This window comes from Malaclemys terrapin, chromosome 1 (genome assembly GCF_027887155.1).
Source record: "Malaclemys terrapin pileata isolate rMalTer1 chromosome 1, rMalTer1.hap1, whole genome shotgun sequence".
Taxonomy (NCBI): domain Eukaryota; kingdom Metazoa; phylum Chordata; order Testudines; family Emydidae; genus Malaclemys; species Malaclemys terrapin.
Window position 1 is genome coordinate 332,926,735 of NC_071505.1, and position 19,570 is coordinate 332,946,304.

General features: G+C 46.8%; 1 protein-coding gene across 2 annotated transcripts in view; it reads right to left on the reverse strand.

Moving 5' to 3' along the window:
• Positions 1-279: 279 nt before the first annotated feature.
• ANKRD42 (ankyrin repeat domain 42) overlaps positions 280-19,570 on the reverse strand; it is a 32,021-nt gene continuing 12,730 nt past the window's right edge. The window contains exons 8-12 of one of the 2 annotated variants that reach the window (XM_054017267.1): positions 14,326-14,431; positions 11,572-11,741; positions 11,007-11,133; positions 5,238-5,382; positions 280-824 (exon numbers count right to left, since the gene is read on the reverse strand). In XM_054017267.1, the coding sequence (XP_053873242.1) occupies positions 729-824; positions 5,238-5,382; positions 11,007-11,133; positions 11,572-11,741; positions 14,326-14,431 (644 nt within the window). In that variant the 3' untranslated portion in view covers positions 280-728. Of the gene's footprint in view, positions 825-5,219; positions 5,383-11,006; positions 11,134-11,571; positions 11,742-14,325; positions 14,432-19,570 lie in introns of both variants that reach the window. The other variant, XM_054017257.1, reaches the window with a different exon arrangement.

Below are 19,570 nucleotides of genomic sequence, written 5' to 3' on the forward strand. Positions count from 1 at the left end.
GGGCCAATGCACTAGTCCTCATGTGGCCCTCGTGGTCATTTGAGTTTGAGACCCCTGAGTTAGAAACTTTAAGTACTTTTACAGAGAGTTGCTCTATCTTCTGAGTATATGATGAAAACCATTTATTCATTATGGGTAAAATTTTCAAAAGCGATTTAGGCACTTAGGCTCCTAATTTTCATTGAAAGTCAAGGGGACTTAGGAGCCTAGCTCACTTCTGAAAACTGAACTTAAATGCTTTTGAAAACTTTACCCTATATTATTTGCTAACCAGTCACTACCATGTGCCAGTACAGAAAGGAAAAAAAATTTCACCATTTCAGAAAACGGTGTGTGTCTCCCCACTAAGATTTATCTTTAAGCAAAGAAACAGGTACATAGCTAGTTAAAACTACAAGGATCAGAAACCATACGTGGTATACAGCATTAAGCTGCAAATGTACTATATGCACACTTCTGTAGTATCTTGAGGCTTGCCTTCTACCAGTGCCGTTACATAACATTTCCACTCCCTCTAGTGAAATATCAGAATTTGACTTATATAGAGAACTTTCGGACAGGAATAAAAGGTAACCCTTGTTTGGCATGAGTTTAGCTCATGGCAGTATTGTCTGATATGGCCCTGTCCTGTCACTATTAGAGAGCATTGCATTTCCTGTGTGAACACCCTTCTCTAACTCTGTCAGTCTGACAAAATGGATGCAAAACAGCAACACTCCATTCGCGCCTCAGTATCGTCTCACAAACACTCCGCCGGGGCTGCCTGGTGGCTTTTTCTTCATTTTCTTTTTCTCTTTGCCTAAATCAGAGGCAGCCTCCCCTTCCTAAAAAAAAAAAAATAAATATAAAAGCCATTAAATTGCAGTCACTCACCTACACCTGCTTCCCTAGCAAGGGGGGATTTTAAACCACAACCTCCTTTGAACAGTCACAAAATGCTGTCTTACAAGATAAGAGATAGAATAAGCCCTGATCCTGGCTATTACTATAACACCCAGTTATTGAGCCTGTCGTTTGGAAAACAAGCCACTGGAATGACCTGTTTCTTATATCTCACTTTTCTTTCCTCCTTTCCCGCCAGCCACCCTGCCAGCAATGTCTTCACCGCTAACTAGCTGCTCTGATCTGCCTGCCCCCTGCTATTAGCCTAAGGTGAGGAATAAAGCAGATAGAGGTGCCATCTCCCTATTAGACCACACTCCCTTTCTGGGATAGATACATCTACAGCTCAGAGATGTTCAGCTTCCTGCTCCTGTCATGTGTTTTAAGAGAGAGCTGAAGACTTGAAAAAGTGTAGTGATGCAAACTGAACAGAACTTTCATTTCAGCTCTGGTATGGTTCAGTGCTGTCCGCAGGGCACCAAGAAGGCTGCAGAGTTTACTGTAAGTGCCACAGATATGTTTCAGAGTAGCATCTATATGCATCCGAAGAAGTGGGCTGTAGTCCACGAAAGCTTATGCTCTAATAAATTTGTTAGTCTCTAAGGTGCCACAAGTACTCCTGTTCTTCTTTTTGCCACAGATATAACACTTCATTCTGAGCAGTCATTAATACTTTGGTGTTTGTCCTTAACAACGAAGTCTCAGTTTCAAACCCAAGCTTGTTCTTTTCATTAGAGGCACTTAAAATACTATAGGCATTTGGGAACTTTCTCAAAAATTACCTGTTTTTTTGTTTTTTCATCTTTAAGCGAGAAGGTCCATTGCTGAGTGGGGGCAACAGGGACATTTGTGGGGCACTCAGAGATTGCATTATCTCCCCGTATCCCAGAGACTGAAATAGACCTGGGGCCTTAAGCAGTCTTTATTAAACCAGCGCATTCAGCCAGCCCCTCAATGTTAGTGGAGCCTGAAATACCCCTGAAAGTTGAGTCAGGTCTATATCACAATGAAATATTAGCAAGAAATATCAATTTCACGGGTAGCGTTTTGACATTTTGATTCATGAGGCTATGGATAAGACAAAGAATACAAATGCTGTACTTTAGTCAAGGTACAGCATGCCAACATTTACAGGGTCAGACAAGGTGCTAGCAATGCTGCCCTGGTTTACTGCTGTACTTGGGATTGTCTCGGTTGCTATCTACATTGGTTTAATTCTGGAGCCAAGCAGGAGGAGATAGGAAATTCCAAAGATGAAAGCTCAATCGCTCACCTCTGACGTGGGTTAGAGGCGGCAGAGTTCTCTAGTGGAGCATAGCAGTGTGAAACCAGAAAGGACCCCTCGCTCTGGTACAGAGGTGGATTTGAAAATGAATCTGCCTCAGTGGAAGAAGTTCCCGCTCCCCTGTCTGAGAAGCTATTGAAGTGGCTACCCCTGTTAAACGGCCGCTCAGTTGTGCCCTTTCAGAGCACTGATATAAGGGAGTAAAATACACCCCTCGTGTAGCTGCGTTGAGTTAAATGGACGAATACAGCTGCTAGGGTAGCCCCAGGTTTTCCCCAACTCCCTGGTGAGCTGGTGTCCTAGCCCATGCTCTGGGGTTAGGTCATGGAAGCAGAAAGTGGTGGCTTTTCAGCAGCACTGGGGGGAGGGGGCAGCAGGCAAGAAGAGGAGTTTAGATGGGATGCAAAGGCCGGGGCAGTGTGTGGGGGCAGCTGTGGGTGAGGGAGAGAAGTGGGGAAGCAGCCATGAAGGAGAAGGCAGGGGGAGGGCATGAGAGGAAAGGAGTAGGGTTGAGAGAAGCTAGTTGAAGAGACATGGGATTCACTATGAGCTAGAAAGCAGGGGGATTAGTGAGAAATGGGACAGTTATGAATGCAGGTTATGCAATGGGGTGAATGCAGTTATCAGTGGGGCCTGTGGCATAGTGAGATGGAAGGGAACACAGATTAGGGTTGGGCACAGACATGGAGCAATTTTATAGCCATCGGTGGCTATGACATGAGTGGGATTTCCAGGTGAGAGGGTATCCACATAAAACCCACTCCTTCTTAATTGCCTAGTCTTGCTGCCAGTCTCAACAGAGGCCCATGGCGACTCAGCTAACGTCTCACCATGAGAAACAGTGGGCAGCTCTAAGTTAGGGCTGAGGCCCGGGACAGAGCAGTGTGGGAAAGCTGCTGCTGCTGCAGTCTGTGCAATATCTGCCGTGCGGGTAAATGAAGAACTTGGTCTCTGATGCTGTTAATCAGGCACCAGCATGAAATTGCATATTGATGCATAAGATTAGGGTGCTGGTGAGTTGAGACCACTAACTACCATGTGGACAAAAACTTCTCATTGTTTCCTTGTGATTCCCCATCTGTCTGGATCCACTTGTTGTCTCTCTCTTATAGATCGATTATAAGCTCTTTCGGGCAGGGACTGTCTTTGTTCTGTGTCTGTGCAGTGCCTAGCACCACTGGGTCCTGATCCATGCTCACAAGCCTAGGTGCTACAATATACAAATAATATTATAGAAGCCATAATGAATTAAATGTGACCGACAATAACTGAACATTTCTAACTGCAATTGTGATGTAATATTAGCCTCTGGCCAGAAGATGGCAGTGGAAGAATTAAACCAGGGGTTCATTGTTATATGTGGAACTCTTCTGGCAAGTTTCAGGCAAGGCTATGTGCACACAAAACAATAGTGAAGCTAGAAATAGGTAGTACTTAGCCCTTCAGTCCCTGGGGATGAGAGTCCTTTATTCCGCCTTAGCCAAACAGGAGAGGTGGGAGCTGGGAATGTGCCTGTGGTCTATTTAGTTTACCCTATTCCTGACCCTTCCGTTCTCAGTGCTTTGCCGAATGTTGCATTGAAAATGCATAACTCCTCTATAGTTGGTGGGAGGCAGCTGGAGATTTAAGCTGCCTGAATGGGGAGTGGTGGGGCTTTGGCTACCTGAGAAAGCAGATTTGGGATTGTGCAGTAAACACATTATCTTGGTTTTTCTGCTACACTAGTGAAATGTGAATGTTAATGTGAAATTTAAATTGCCATCATTGGCTTCAGAGTTAAGACAAGGGAACAGTTCACACCTGACTTAGCTAGTGTAGCAGGCTGTCTACATGCTCCAGAATACAACACTGCATTGATTTATACCAGAGGTGGGCAAACTACAGCCCACAGGACCACCCTGCCCGGCCCCGGAGCTCCCAGCCCCTCCCCCGCAGCCTCAGCTCACTGTGCCACCAGCACTCTGCTGGGGAGCGGGGCGGTTGGATAAGGGGCAGGAGGTTCCGGGGGGCAGTCAGGGGATGGGGAATGGGGGAGTTGGATAGGTGTGGGAGTCCTGGGGGGCCTGTCGGGGTAGGGGTGTGGATAGGGGTCAGGGCAGTCAGTGGACAAGGAGCAGGGGGGGTTGGATAGGGGGTGGGGTGCTGGGGGGGCCTATCTATCTCAGAGCTGGAAGGGACCTTGAAAGGTCATCAAGTCCAGTCCCCTGCCTTCACTAGCAGGACCAAGTACTGTCCCTGACAGGTGTTTTTTTTTCTCCCCCCCCTCCCCCGATCCCTAAATGGCCCCCTCAAGGATTGAACTCTCAACCCTGGGTTTAGCAGGCCAATGCTCAAACCATTGAGCGATTAGGGGCAGGCGGTCCCAGGACAGGGCGGTCACGGGACAAGGAACATGGGGATTGGATAGGTCGGGGGTTTTGAGGGGGGCAGTCAGGGGGTGGGAAGTGAGAGGGGGGTGGATGGGGGGTGGGGGCCATGCTGTTTAGGGAGGCACAGCCTTCCCTACCCAGCTCTCCATATAGTTTCAAAACCCTGATGTGGCCCTCGGGCCAAAAAGTTTGCCCACCCCTGACTTATACTCTGTTTTTGTGGGAAAGGTTTTCTTTACCTGCAGGACTAGAAACTATGGGGATTGTGGACCAGAGTTCTGTAGCAAGGGGTGGATTCTGTGGTATATACCAGGGCTCCCACATAATTGTCTGTTGTTGTTGGGGAGGAGGGGAATTGGCTTTTTTCCCCACACTTTCTGAAGCAGCCTTTGGGGCAATTATCATGTACCAGAGTTCCATGTTGTTCATATCTAGGGGGTTGGGTCCAGGCCTATGGCCAATACTAACATCAAGGAAGATAGCTGTGCACCTGTCCAGCTACAAATGGTGGCTGTAAAGAAGAGCAATCCTTTCTGTCTGAGCATCCTCTTTGCTCTTCGGCGGTGCTGACCCAGGTGGACACAACAGATGCTGCTGGTGTCTTTGCGGCAACTGTGCTATATGTTGCTAATGAACCTTGTTCCTTTTCATGTTGTTTTTCACACATTCCCCAAAGCAGTCACCTGAGGGCAGACACTCACCCCAGAGATGGTGGGTGTGAGCTGCAGTTTCTCCAGACACTCTTTGAGGTGGCTTGTCTCTGCTCGGTATTCATCCAGCTGACGCTCCAGCTTCTCTCGACGGACTCGCTCGTATTCCAGCTGGGTCTCCAGCTCTCTAATCATCCTGCCAAACGCAAAAATCAGGCAAGCCAAGTCTCATGAAATGCTGTTAATTATGTCAGCTCCTGCCTCTGTTACTCTGTGGTGGCCCAAAAGGAGGGTGCAGGCACTATCCTGCTACTACAGGGCAAGATAGCTTATGGGGGCCTGGGGGTGATACACCTGAAACTGCCTTTCCTGCTGCTCCAGGAAGGAGTACTGGGTCCCCAGCACCTGCTGCCAGCACCAGCATAAATACAGGAAGGCCACATTCCAAACCTTGGTGGCCTTTTATCAGCTAAGGTGATTATTTAAGCACCAATAGCCTGCTCTCTGTTGTAAAAGAGTTCAAGGGAGACATGCTCCCTGCTCTGATGAGTGTGAAATCTCTTTGGGACTCTGGAGAAACACTACATACATTAGCCAGTGCCTGACCTCGCACCATGGGGAACTCTAAATTGGAATCCTACTCAGCTACCGCACTAGGTGGGGAGAAGAGAGAGAAGCTCTTTGCTGCTGTAAGAAGCCAGGTCTACATAGATGTAAGCTGGGTCTGAATGAACTCTCCCCTGACATCTAGTGATGAGCTGGGGGGCGAAGACTTCAGGAACAGACCGTATTTGCATAGACACACCTACTCCAGCTAGGTATGCAGCCGATGGAGCTGCTTTGCAAAGTGATCAGTTTTAACTAGTGGGGAGTTACAAATCACTTTACATAAGGACAGCCATACTGGGTCAGACCAAAGGTCCATCTAGCCCAGCATCCTGTCTTCTGACAATGGCCAATGCCAGCTGCCCCAGAGGGAATGAACAGAACAGATAATCATCAAATGATCCATCCCCTGTTGCCCATTCGCAGCTTCTGGCAAACAGAGGCTAGGGACACTTCAGATCATGGTTTTGCATCTCTGTCCATCCTGGCTAATAGCCATTGATGGACGTATCCTCCAGGAACTTATCTAGGTTGGAGTTGTTGTTTTTTTAAACCGTGTTATAGTCTTGGCCTTCACAACATCCTCTGACAAAGAGTTCCACAGATTGAATGTGCATTGTGTGAAAAAATACTTCCTTTTGTTTGTTTTAAACCTGCTGCCTCTTCATTTCATTTGATGACCCCTGGGTCTTGTGTTATGTGAAGAGGTAAATACACTTCCTTATTTACTTTCTCCACACCAGTCATGATTTTATAGACCTCTATCATATCGCCCCTTAGTCGTCTCTTTTGCGAGCTAAGAAGTCCCAGTCTTATTAATCTCTCCTCATATAGCAGCCGTTCTGTACACCTAATCAATTTTGTTGCCCTTTCCTGAACCTGTTCCAATTCCAATATATCTTTTTTGAGATGGGGTGACCAGATCTGCACACAGTATTCAAGATGTGAGCGTACCATGGATTTGTATAGAAAGCATATATTTATAGTGAAAGCACTGAAGTATTGAAAGCAGGAGTAATGAAATGTTGTTATTCTTATTGTACGAGTAAAGGGCAGCAGAACTGTACTTAACCTGCCCTTGATTGAGGGGGTTACCCTAAATTGAACCTCACTCGCTAAGCAGGGGGTAGGGATGATAAACCCAGTGAAGCGGAGAGAGAGTTGGGACAGGTGTTTCTACCTGGTAATGTTGGCTCGCCCTCAGGAGTTTTAGACACCAGTTGACCCTCCTCTCATCCATGCACTGTTTAAAGACAGAACTGATTAGACTCAGCTGAGATGTTCTGTGATCACTGGAGCTGAAATCACTTAGGCTATGTCTAAACTAGAGACCTTACAGCATCACAGCTGTACCGATGCAGGTGCACTGCTGTCAGATCTCTCGTGTAGTCGCTCTATGTCGACGGGAAAGAGCTCTCCTGTCGATATAACAAAACCACCCCCAACGAGTGGCTGTAGCTACGTTGGCAGGAGAAGCTCTCCCACCAACACAGCGCTGTGCATAGTACCACTTATGCCGGCAAAATTTATGTTGCTCGGGGATGTTTTTTCCCACACCCTTGAGCGACATAAGTTTTGCCAACATAAGTGATAGTATAGACATAGCCTTAGACCGGCTGTGGGACAATGGGTGGGGTGAAAGACTGGACAGCCTGCTCTAGCAGTGAGATTCCCCACTACCTGCTGACATCACGGAGAGCTGTATTGAGTGGTGGAACCTCAGAACATGACAAGGCAGCGGAGAGTGGTGGCAGCAGGAGGTCGGCCAGCAGAGGCAGAGACTGACAGTCGTGACAGAGACTAGTTAACAGCAGCAGGCAGTGACAGCAGAGTGAACCGTGGCGGTGTCAGGCATTGCTCCATACCTTCCTCTCACCCCACCCCAGGATGGGAGGTGAACTCACATGAACACACCACTGAACTCTGGGTCTTTGCTGACCAAGGACTGCAACTGTGGGTGGGGTGCAGGGAGACAGGAGTGGCATGTTAGAGGAACATTTGGATGTCAGACTTTCCCACCACAAGGTGAGAGACTGAGGCAAAGGACACCACTCAATGTAGTCTGGGGTGGGTGTTTGCCCATAGTCATGGGGTTTTGAATTGTGATTGTGGGGTTTTCTCAAATTATTGCTGGGTTCCTTTTCCCTTTTTATTAAAAGTTTTCTTTGCTATACACAGCCTCAGTGCCTATGAGAGGGGAAGTACTGACGCTTAAAGGCAGTTGGGGGTTGTGGTTGGTTTTCCAGATTGCTGGGTGGGGGCTCAAGCCGGTTCTATTTTCTGTGGTTAGGAGAAATGCCTAGACATTGAACCTGGCCCTTGTTGCTACCAACGCCACCTGACAGAAGGGTTACATAGGTAAAGACTAAATCACGTTCATGGGTGATAAGTCACTCAGAACCTATGGCTGTCATCACAGGCCCGAGCTGAAGGACAATACTCAACATAGACCAACCACTAGAGGGCAACATCATCCCATACACTGGAGCAGACCCGACAGCCTGTAGAGCAGTGTTACCCAAACAGTAGATTGCAGGAAGGGTCTAGGTCAGGAGTGGCCAAACTTACTGACCCTCTGAGCTGCATACAACAATCTTCAGAAGTTCAAGAGCCTGCCGGGATTTGGGGCTTCAACCCCACACCTGCTGAAGTATCAAGCCCCGGCACATGCACCCCATGGGGCAGAAGCCCTGAGCCCCCCATCTCGGCTCAGGAGAAGCCCCTACCCCACCACCCCACTGCAAGGCAGAGGTCCCGAGCCCCCGCACCCTCCCATCTGGTAGGTGGAGAAGTGGGGGGGGGCACTCTGCGAGCCAACAGTAAACGAGCCGCCTGTGGCTCACAAGCCACAGTTTGGCCACCCCTGGTCTAGGTGTTGCTTTCCCTGTGTGCTCTTACTTCGCGTTGGGAGTGGGACTGGGCAGCAGGAGTGCGGAGGAAGTGCCTCCAAGGCATGCACAGGGCAGAGATAGGCTGCTGACTGTCCTAGCACTGGCTCTGGCCCCTTCCTCTGCGCAGCTGCTGCCCGCATCCTGCTGCTCTCACTTCCCCTGGGCAGCAACAGCAGGGAGGAAGCAGCCGGAGCCAGCGAGTGGCTAGTCAGCAGCCTGGTAGCAATCATGACCCAGCTGCAGGGGGAGGGGGACCAGAGGAACAGGTGGGGCTGGGGGAAGCCGAGCAGAGGCCTTGGAGGCTAGGCTGGAGTAGGAAACAGGGGTAATGATGGATCCCCAAAAGAGACAAAATGCCATTGATGGGTTGTCTTAGTAAAAAGTTTAGGACCCTTACAAGTACGTGCCAGGCTGCACGCTCAGCTCCCAGCCACAACTAACAGGACAAGAAAAATAACTGCAGAACCTAAGGGTTAGTACAAAATGGTGAAGGTTCTTCCAAACTGGTTCCTTAAACAATGGGCGCTCAGGTGGCAGATCTTGCATAGCATTAGATGGTTCCCTTAAACTGTTTCCAAGAGTAAAGCTAAACCCCAAATAAGGAAGAGATTTGAAGATGAACCACAATGTGTATGTGGTTTACTATTGGTGAAGCTGCAGCAAGAGCTACTAAGCAATCCCTTTTTCAGTTTAGACATTCACATTTCATATCCTGTCGTTCTTATTGTGACCAGCTGTCTAATGTCAAACTGAAACCGGTGTCTGAGTCTGTTCTCCCTCACGCCACCATGAATCAACACCATCACACTGGGGTAAGTTAGAAACACACAGGCTCTGCAAATTTAAACGGAAGAAATACAGTAAGTATTATCCCCATTTTACAGAAGGAAGTACTGAGAGTTTGCCTGCCTGTCAGGTAGGCGGCGCATCCAGAGCTCCCACTGAAATCAAGTGAAGTGCAGATACTCAGCACGTCTGAAAATCAGGCCATAAGTGACTTGCTCTGCCACTGTGATATTTGGGGCTGGTATCCTGTGCCAAATGCCTTGCTGACAAGTGTTGAACAGAAAGAGCCAGATTGTTGCTAAGTCTATATGCTGACAAGGGAAAACTATGAGCTTTAGGATGAACTAAGGCCTGAGTGGCTCCTTTGCTTGCCTATTTCACCCCAACGATTTATAAAACAAAACATTTTAAAATGTGCAAGTGGGCACTGAAAACCCATTGGAGTGAATTTAATGCTCATGAAAAGTCAGGCAGGGATCAACAGCCCTGGAGAATAAAGGTCACTGGCCATGGAGGCAATAACAAGTTTTCCCCACGCTGCTTGGCCAGTGTGTCTTGAAACATCCATGGAGGAATCCTTTGTATGGAGACAGTATAGTCTCCGTATGCCCACTCAGTCCTTGGTTACTCTGCAGATGCACTTTTGTGATGTGGATGCAACTGGACTGAAAACTACAAATCCATTTTTCACAAGCCAAACAAGATAGTCATGACTTTTCGGTCACTACCAACCTTGGGTGGATGGATTTGAACACTGATTTGGAGCTGAAAGGGACCCTGTTAGCAGTCTCGAGTCATATCCTTTAAAGTTTTAAGTTAATACTTCTAATCCCACTGGTGACATCTTTTGCTCCCCCCAAAGCAACAGAGTCTCTGCCAGCCCTGCTGTCCATCTGCAATCCTGCTGTAAGTTAGTTCTTTCCCAAACACGCACCTTTTATCAGTGACTAACAAGAGACATCGGGGATGCCAACAGACTGTAACAGAAAGAGAGAGAGAGAGAGAGAGACAGTGGCTCCGCAGGGACTCAGGCCCGGATTTTAAAGATAATTAGGCACTGCATCGCACCTGGGACATAGGCTCTTAGGATCCTAAGTCACTTTTGACAGTGACACTGAGTGGAGCAATGCGTAACTACCTTTAAAACTCTGGGTAAGTAACCAGGTGTCCAGGAGGAAGTTGAAGTAACCTACAAAAAGTGACACCACCATTTAATATTCCAAAATCATAGCAAGACAGTATTGCACTTCCTTTAAACTCAGGACATTTAAAAGAACATTTCTGTACAGTAATAAGACACTGGGGAATTAGGTAAACATTATGGAAGTGGCTATAAGCCCATGTATGCCTTTGCTGAGGTTTTTTAGACCTAGTAGCCATCTGATAAGTTCTTAACCATAGGTTCTGCATTTGAAACATAATAAATAAATACAATAATAAGTAACACTAATACGTTGCACTCTTCTAGCTCCTTCCATCCATGGATCTCTACAGATTTTACAATTTTACAGATTTTACAGAGTTAATTGAATCTTACTTTTCAGCCTCCCTTTCTTCTTTCTTCTTCTTCCTCTCCTCTACAGTTATTCCTCCCAGCTGTTTGTAGTTGCTGTAGGCAATTTCTAGAAGTTGTCGAAGTTCTTCAATCTTTTGGTAGGCTCTTACTGCAAGACAGACAGTTCTCTGGGTAACTAACATGAGGATGTGCGTGAAGTTGCTGGGTTTTCTGAATGTTGGGAGATGTTTTTTGGCAGTAGGATCTATTAGCCTGTGGAACAGCCTCTCACAGAAGGTAGCAGAATCGTCATTACTGAATACATTTAAAACTACATCTGACACATCACTCAAAAAAATACTGTAAGGAACAATCCTGTGCTGGCTTTCCAGAGATGGACTAGATTTGCCTAAATTATCCTCTGTTCTAACTTCCATGATTAAAATATTTTTCTTCATTGCCACAATATATTTTAAAGCTCATTGGTACTGACAAAAGATTCTGCAGCAGTAGGGAGAAACTCTGCAACTACAAATATTTTGTCCTAGGATTCTCATTCCTTCCGACCTGTTCAAGAGAAGAAACAGTAAAGAGAGAAAGAACTTACTGCGGGCGTCTCTTTTTTTTGCTTCATCCAGAATTAAATCTTCCGTGGTGTCTGTGCTCCCTTCCACGCCGTGTCTGTCGAAAAACCTTACATCGTTGTCATCTAATTCTTCGTCAGAATCGTCTCCCATTGCCCGTCTCAAAAGCTCCACAGCTGCCAGCCGGGCGAATCTGCACAACACAGTCAGTAGTTCAGACCCAGTGAAATACACACGCCCGTCTGAAAAAGCAGCCCGAGTTCCACTGCTGATTAGAACACACACACTTGAATATATGTCAAAGAGCAGCAGCCGCCACACGTTCTAAAATGGTTTTTGCACCATTCTGATGAGGCTACACTTTTGCCTCAGTAATATCCTGTGGCAGTTAGTCGCACCGTTTAATACATTGTGCAAAATTGTATTTTAAATTTATTTTGCCTTTTAATTGAATCAGATAAGCACCTGTGGTATATTTAAGGGTAAACAGGAGTGCCCAGCTGGCCGCCTGCAGTGTCATTTTTTTGTATACCTCTATCATACTTCACGAAGGGGAAGTCGTGCCTGACTAACCTAATTGCCTTCTATGATGAGATAACTGGCTCTGTGGATGAGGGGAAAGCAGTGGATGTGTTATTCCTTGACTTTAGCAAAGCTTTTGATACGGTCTCCCACAGTATTCTTGCCGCCAAGTTAAAGAAGTATGGGCTGGATGAATGGACTGTAAGGTGGATAGAAAGCTGGCTAGATCGTCAGGCTCAACGGGTAGTGATCAATGGCTCCATGTCTAGTTGGCAGCCGGTTTCAAGTGGAGTGCCCCAAGGGTAGGTCCTGGGGCCGGTTTTGTTTAATATCTTTATTAATGATCTGGAGGATGGTGTGGACTGCACTCTCAGCAAGTTTGCAGAGGACACTAAACTAGGAGGCGTGGTAGATACACTAGAGGGTAGGGATCGGATACAGAGGGACCTAGACAAATTAGAGGATTGGGTCGAAAAAAACCTGATGAGGTTCAACAAGGACAAGTGCAGAGTCCTGCACTTAGGACGGAAGAATCCCATGCACTGCTACAGACTAGGGACCGAATGGCTAGGTAGCAGTTCTGCAGAAAAGGACCTAGGGGTCACAGTGGACGAGAAGCTGGATATGAGTCAACAGTGTGCTCTTGTTGCCAAGAAGGCTAACGGCATTTTGGGCTGTATAAGTAGGGGCATTGCCAGCAGATCGAGGGACGTGATCGTTCCCCTTTATTCGACATTGGTGAGGCCTCATCTGGAATACTGTGTCCAGTTTTGGGCCCCACACTACAAGAAGGATGTGGAAAAATTGGAAAGAGTCCAGCGGAGGGCAACAAAAATGATTAGGGGTCTGGAGCACATGACTTATGAGGAGAGGCTGAGGGAACTGGGATTGTTTAGTCTCCAGAAGAGAAGAATGAGGGGGGATTTGATAGCAGCCTTCAACTACCTGAAGGGGGGTTCCAAAGAGGATGGAGCTCGGCTGTTCTCAGTGGTGGCAGATGACAGAACAAGGAGCAATGGTCTCAAGTTGCAGTGGGGGAGGTCCAGGTTGGATATCAGGAAAATCTATTTCACTAGGAGGGTGGTGAAACACTGGAATGCGTTACCTAGGGAGGTGGTGGAGTCTCCTTCCTTGGAGGTTTTTAAGGCCCCGTCTTGACAAAGCCCTGGCTGGGATGATTTAGCTGGGAATTGGTCCTGCTTTGAGCAGGGGGTTGGACTAGATGACCTCTTGAGGTCCCTTCCAACTCTGATATTCTATGATTCTATGATCATGTCTCCTCTCAATCTTCTCTTTTCTAAACTTAACAGGTCTCATCTTGCCTGTAGTGGGGTGGCTGCCCCACTCCAGTAAAGAGGGGTTAAAAGCAGCCCTGGAGAGGGCTGTGGCTCTGAAAGGTAGGCTGATTGGGAAAGCAGCCCCAGCTGTGGCCAGCTTAATCAGGGCCCAGCCGGCCCTTATAAGAGGGCTGTGGGCCAGAAGGAGTCACTCTTTCTCTAGCTCCTGAGAGAGAAGAACTGGCTGCCTGGGAGCTGAGCAGGGTACCTAGGGTGGAGCAGTGCTGAAGAAGGGCAGAGGGAGCTGGGGAGCTCCAGCCTAATAAAACCCCAGGCTGCAGGCCTTGCTAAAGGCCTACAAAAGGTACTGGGGCAGCTCTGAGATAGGCAGAGGCAGCTGGTCCAACCCCCCCTGCCAATGATGAGTGGTTTATAGACTGCAGTCTGCCCCAGTGAGCAGGGGCTAGATGGTGACTGGCAGTAGCCACTGAGGCAAGGTGGGGATAGAGGGTTGGGGGTTCCCCTGGGTGGGGAGACCCAGAGCAAGGAGGTACTGTGGTGGGCAGAACTCCTGAGCAAAGGGCACCAGGGTCCGGGAGGGACACAGGGACCAGCGGCAGGCGAGACGCTGGCAGAGGGCACTCTGGGCTGGAAGAGCTAATTCCCAGGACGACCAGCAGGAGGTGCCGGGCCGGTGAGTCATCGCCCCGCCACATTGCCTTATACAGAATTTGACACATCTCTAGTTACAATAGGTATATAAATACCCTCAGTAAAACCCTTTGCAACAGCAATAGAGCCAAAAGGCTGTTATAACCCAAAGTTGAAATTCATGGGCTTGATTCTGCTCTCATCTACACCAATGTAAATCAGGAGTAACACTACCTGAAGTCAACAGAGTTACAGTGGTATAAAAGCAGTGAGTGCAGAATCAGTCCCTATACAAATAAATTACAGCTCAGAGATCTGAACTGCTACCTCTTGGCTACATCCTTTGGAGTCTCTCCAGCTTCATTTGTAATGTCACAATCGGCTCCCATTTCAATCAACCATTGCAAGCAGCTTATGTGTCCTTGTCCAGCAGCTAAGGAAAAAGAATATGTACTAAAGTCAATTATACACACTTTTATTTAAAAATGCCTTTTCCCTAACATGACATGACACTCCTTAAAGTATGAATAGTTTATACGTGTCACTAGGAACCTGTGATGGAAATGGCAGTTTATAATGGGCCAAATTCTACCCCAGAGTGTAAGCCTGTTTTTATTTCCATTTCCCCTTTTATGTAAAATAAATGTTATGGGCCGAGCCTCAGTTCTGTAAGTGGTGCAGGTGTACTGAAGTCAGGAGAAAGTTCTGGCCCTGTAGCTATCAGCCTGGAGTCTGATCTCATGGTGCCTCCTGAAGGTACACTACCTAAGCTCATCCACTACAGGCTGGTCTGTTTGGTCCTTATTATCTGGAGTCCCCAGGTATGTTCTCAGCTGCGTGAAGTATTATGGCTTCTGTAACACTGGGCATCCATTAAAGGTGCCATACAGTATCCTAAGGATGAGTGCTGAATGGACAAGAGCTTTGATTGCCTGGGAGAGAATTCTGTAACTGGCTCATGGCTCTTGCAGTGCAGCATAACATGAAGCTGCAGATCTACCATATGTTCTAAAACTATGGCGTGGTATTTTATGTTACTTACGGGTACCTTATTTATCTGCTATGCCTCCTGGTTATGATTAGGCCCAGATCCTCAAAGGCATTGGAGGTGCCTAACTCCCATTAATTTCAATAAGTTAGGCACCTAAATTGTTTTCGGGATCTGGGCAAATGCTTTTCACAAATGCCAATACAACCCCTGAGAAAGCACCAAACAACAGCTGCCCCGTGCATGTTTATTTTATCTGGGTAGCAGGCTTTTGGAGAGAGAGTGTGAAGTGCCAAGCAGTTCTGTTCTTTTTGGTCCTCCCCAACCATAGCTTTGTATCCCTACAATATTTCTCTCTTTTCACAGGTTTTCTAGCCATCAGTGTCATGGGATACCATCTGTTTACTCCTTATATTGGCTTTCCTTCACCCATCTAGAGCTGGTACAAACACTTGACCTGAAACGTTAACACCATTTACAACTTTCTCTTGCTCCTGTTTATGAAGTAACATGTTGGCATCAGGGTTGGGGGAGGAGAGCTTTGTTGGTTCCCTTTGAGAATTACAGCATTGACAGTTATCAAAGGGGAAAATCCATCTCTTTTGGCTTCCCACATAGCATATGATGTCAGAAGTAGGGCATCTGACTCATAATTAACAGTGCTGCAAAGAGGATGGATCTGAATCAAGCAAGTGGTAATTTTTTAGTGTATAACAGAAGAAAAGCATTTGCTTTAGTGATTGTAACTCCTCAGATTGATGCTAACTTAAACATTGTACGACTGGAGAATAATTCCTGGAAAACATTAAACATATTTTTAAAAGAAAGTGACAGATTTTATGATTGATACAGAACAATTTATAATAATATAATCTACTATTGTTCCAATCCTAGAGGACACAGAAAGGGAGTAGGGCCCTAATTCAGCAAACCACTTAAACACTTGTTTATCCTTAAACACATGAATAGTCTCATTGGAAGTCAACAGACCAAGTGCTTTGTTGAATCGGGATCTGCAAGGGAAAATGTGTAATGGAAGTTTGCTTGCGTACACTATACTGGCTGGGGTGTCTGTCTGTTTTAGAGCCTGAGCCCACTCTGTGCCTCCCTCTAGCTCCATGAGTATATAGGCAGCTCCTCCTGGACAGCTGTGACCTAAGCTTAGGATGACCTACGTCCTGTTTTGGCCGGGACAGTCCCTTTCTTAAGCCCTGTCCCAGCCACCCTGACTTTTTTGGCAAAAGTGGGAATTGGTCCCGTTTGCTCCTGCCAACTTGCAGCAAATGGGATAAATGCCCACTTTTGTCAAAAAAGTGGTGTGTGGAGGAACATCTCGAGCGGGAGGGGGGAACAGTGGTGATGCCAGCCCCACACACTGGGGGAGGCAGGGCTCGAGTGGAGGGCAGGTAGGGCTCAGGTGAGCAGCGAAGCCAGCCCCGCATGGGCGTGGAGGGCAGGGCTCCGGCAAACAGCTTGGGCCAACCCCACATGGGGGAGGGAGGGTGCTCAGGTGAGCCCCATGTGGCGTCCCATTTTCCCTTTGGGAAATATGGTCACCCTACCTAAGCTGGGTGTCCCTAACACTGAATAAACCTAGTTATCATTAGCTACACCTGGTTCTATGGTATATCTGCTTGCCTGCTGACAACAACTGATGCGCCTTATGCATCTTCAGTGACATCAGAGGGCTTAACACCTTCGCTTGCGTCTCTGCCAGCTCATAAGCACCGCTGCGGGCAGAGTCATTCCTGTCTCCCTCTTCACCCTCATTTGCAGTCACCCCCTTTGGTCCTTTTGGTCAGCTCGCCCCTATATCTGTGTGACCATAAATTCCCCCCACCCCACACATGCACCACTCCTCCCTCCCCCTCAACTGAACAATTGATTGGGGAAGGGTGGGAATGTAGCAAGGGAGAGCAGGACACGTCTCCATCTTGAGTGCCTATTTTCTGCCTTCAGTTTGGCAGTTGAGGAAGAGGTGAATGCAGTCTGCGCCGATGCAAACAAAGGCCATGTCTACACTGTGGGTGCTGCAGGAGCATAGCTGCAGTGCTGTAGTTATGCTGCTCTAGCGCCCAGGGTGTAGAAGCAGACTACAGCGACAGAAGGGGATTATCCATTGCTGTAGGAACTCCACCTCCCTACGCAAAGGTAGCTAGGGTCGAGAGAATACTTCTGTCAGCCTAGCTGCATCTACACTGGAGATTATGTCTGTGCAGTTGGAGCACTCAGGTGTGGATTTGTCGCATCCCTAAGTGTGTTAGCTATAACACAAGAGCTAGGGATCACCAAATGAAATTAATAGGCAGCAGGTTTAAAACAAATAAAAGGAAGTATTTCTTCACACAACATACTGTCAACCTGTGGAACTCCTTGCCAGAGGATGTTGTGAAGGCCAAGGCCATAACAGGGTTCAAAAAAGAACTAGATAAATTCATGGAGGATAGGTCCATCAATGGCTATTAGCCAGGATGGGCAGGAATGGTGTCCCTAGCCTCTGTTTGCCAGAAGCTGTGAATGAGCGACAGGGGATGGATCACTTGATGATTACCTGTTCTGTTCATTCCCACTGGGGCACCTGGCACTGGCCACTGTCGGTAGACAGGATACTGGGCTAGATGGACCTTTGGTCTGACCCAGTAGGGCCATTCTTATGTTCTTATGACAAATGCAACATGGTAGGCCAAAATATTTCCCATAACTTCAGTATCAGATGTAATGCTTGGTGAGGAAATGATGCAGTCTGCCAGTATTCAAAAACTGGAGGGGGAATGTTGACAACTTGTTTTATATTTTTCCCCAATTTTTAAAAAAACTGTAATTACTTTTCTACCAGCCTTATAAAGGTCAAAAAAGGGAGGGAAATTATGGAAGTCTTACAAAAAAAAATCCCTCTTTGTCTTCAGATTTCAAAATTAGAAAAATTTTGACGAGCTCTAACGGCAAACTGCAAAAAATAGCTCACACCTCCTGCATCACTCTGCTGCAAAGCAATGTGTTAGATAGTCCTGAATATATGGCATCATAGTCCTCTAGAGTGTACTACCGTATGTCTATCATGTGGTTTTGTATAACGCACATCACCATAGTGTCCAAGTGCTTAGAGCAGGAGTCGGCAACCTTTCAGCAGTGGTGTGCCGAGTCTTCATTTATTCACTCTAATTTAAGGTTTCGCGTGCCGGTAATACATGTTAACGTTTTTAGAAGGTCTCTTTCTAGAAGTCTATAATATATAACTGAACTATTGTATGTAAAGTAAATAAGGTTTTTAAAATGTTTAAGATGCTTAATTTAAAATGAAATTAAAATGCAGAGCCCCCCGACCGGTGGCCAGGACCCGGGCAGCGTGAGTGCCACTGACAATCAGCTCGTGTGCCGCCTTCGGCCCGCGTGCCATAGGTTGCCTACCCCTGGCTTAGAGAGTAACAACAGTTCACAGTACTGTACAGTTCCATAGCTATGTACACAATATTTCTACAGGTTGCATCTAAACGGATTAGATTAGACTTCAATTTGATTATTCTCATTTTTAAGCAATTCCCACCTATGCCTGCATGGACCACCAAAATGGATGTAACTTACTGTGGGAGAATGCACCCCTGTATTCACACCCTACACACTATTGTAATAATCTTTGTACAAAGTATGCCTTATGAGGTATCATTTGAAACTCCTAATTTGCTGGTCATTATTGTCCTGATAAAATGTGGATGGCCACATTGTATGTGAAGTTATAAGATTCCACTATATGGTGTTAACCCATGTTCCATACTGAGGTTGGCACATAGGTCTGTCTCAAACAAAGGAATGTGTGCTCTGTTTAATTTGCATTTAAGCAGTAAACAGAGTCCCAAAGCAGGAAGGGAAACAAAGGAAGCTCAAACAGGTGAGGAAAAAGCAGCTGGGAACATCCTTTCCCATAGGCTTTTTGTCTCTGGTACCCAGCTGGAAAGGTTTTTCAAGAGGGGGACAGAAACTATAAAAAGGAGGAACAAATATCTCAAGGACCCCCCTCTCTCCCTCCCTGCATGTCTCATTGACGGCACCTGAAGCGACAAAGGAAACATTCATTGGATACAGGGAGAAGGGGTCCTGACCTAAGAAGTTTGGACTGCTGAAAGCATGTGGTGAGAAAACTGTGCTTTGAATTTAACATAGTTGGTTAAGTTAGACCTCGGCATTTTATCTTTGTTTCTTGTAACCATTTCTGACTTTTATGCCTCATTACTTGTACTCACTTAAAATTTCTCTCTTTGTAGTTAATAAATTTGTTCTGTTGTTTCATCTAATCCAGTATGTTTAGGAAACTCTGTTTCGGGTGGTAAGTTGTATACATATTATTTCTATTAAAAAAATAACAAACTTTATATAAACTTGTATTGCCCAGGAGAGGGCTGAAATTTCCTGGGTGAAAATCTAAGACTGGGAGTGTGTTGGGGTCACCCTGCGGTATAACCAAGGCTGGTGAGAGCCAAATGTGGCTGGCAGGCTGCAGTTACACGCAAACACTCAGGTGTGGCTTGCATTCTGGAAGGCTTTGTGAGCAGCTGATGTGGGAACTCCTTCATCAAGGCATTTTAAGGC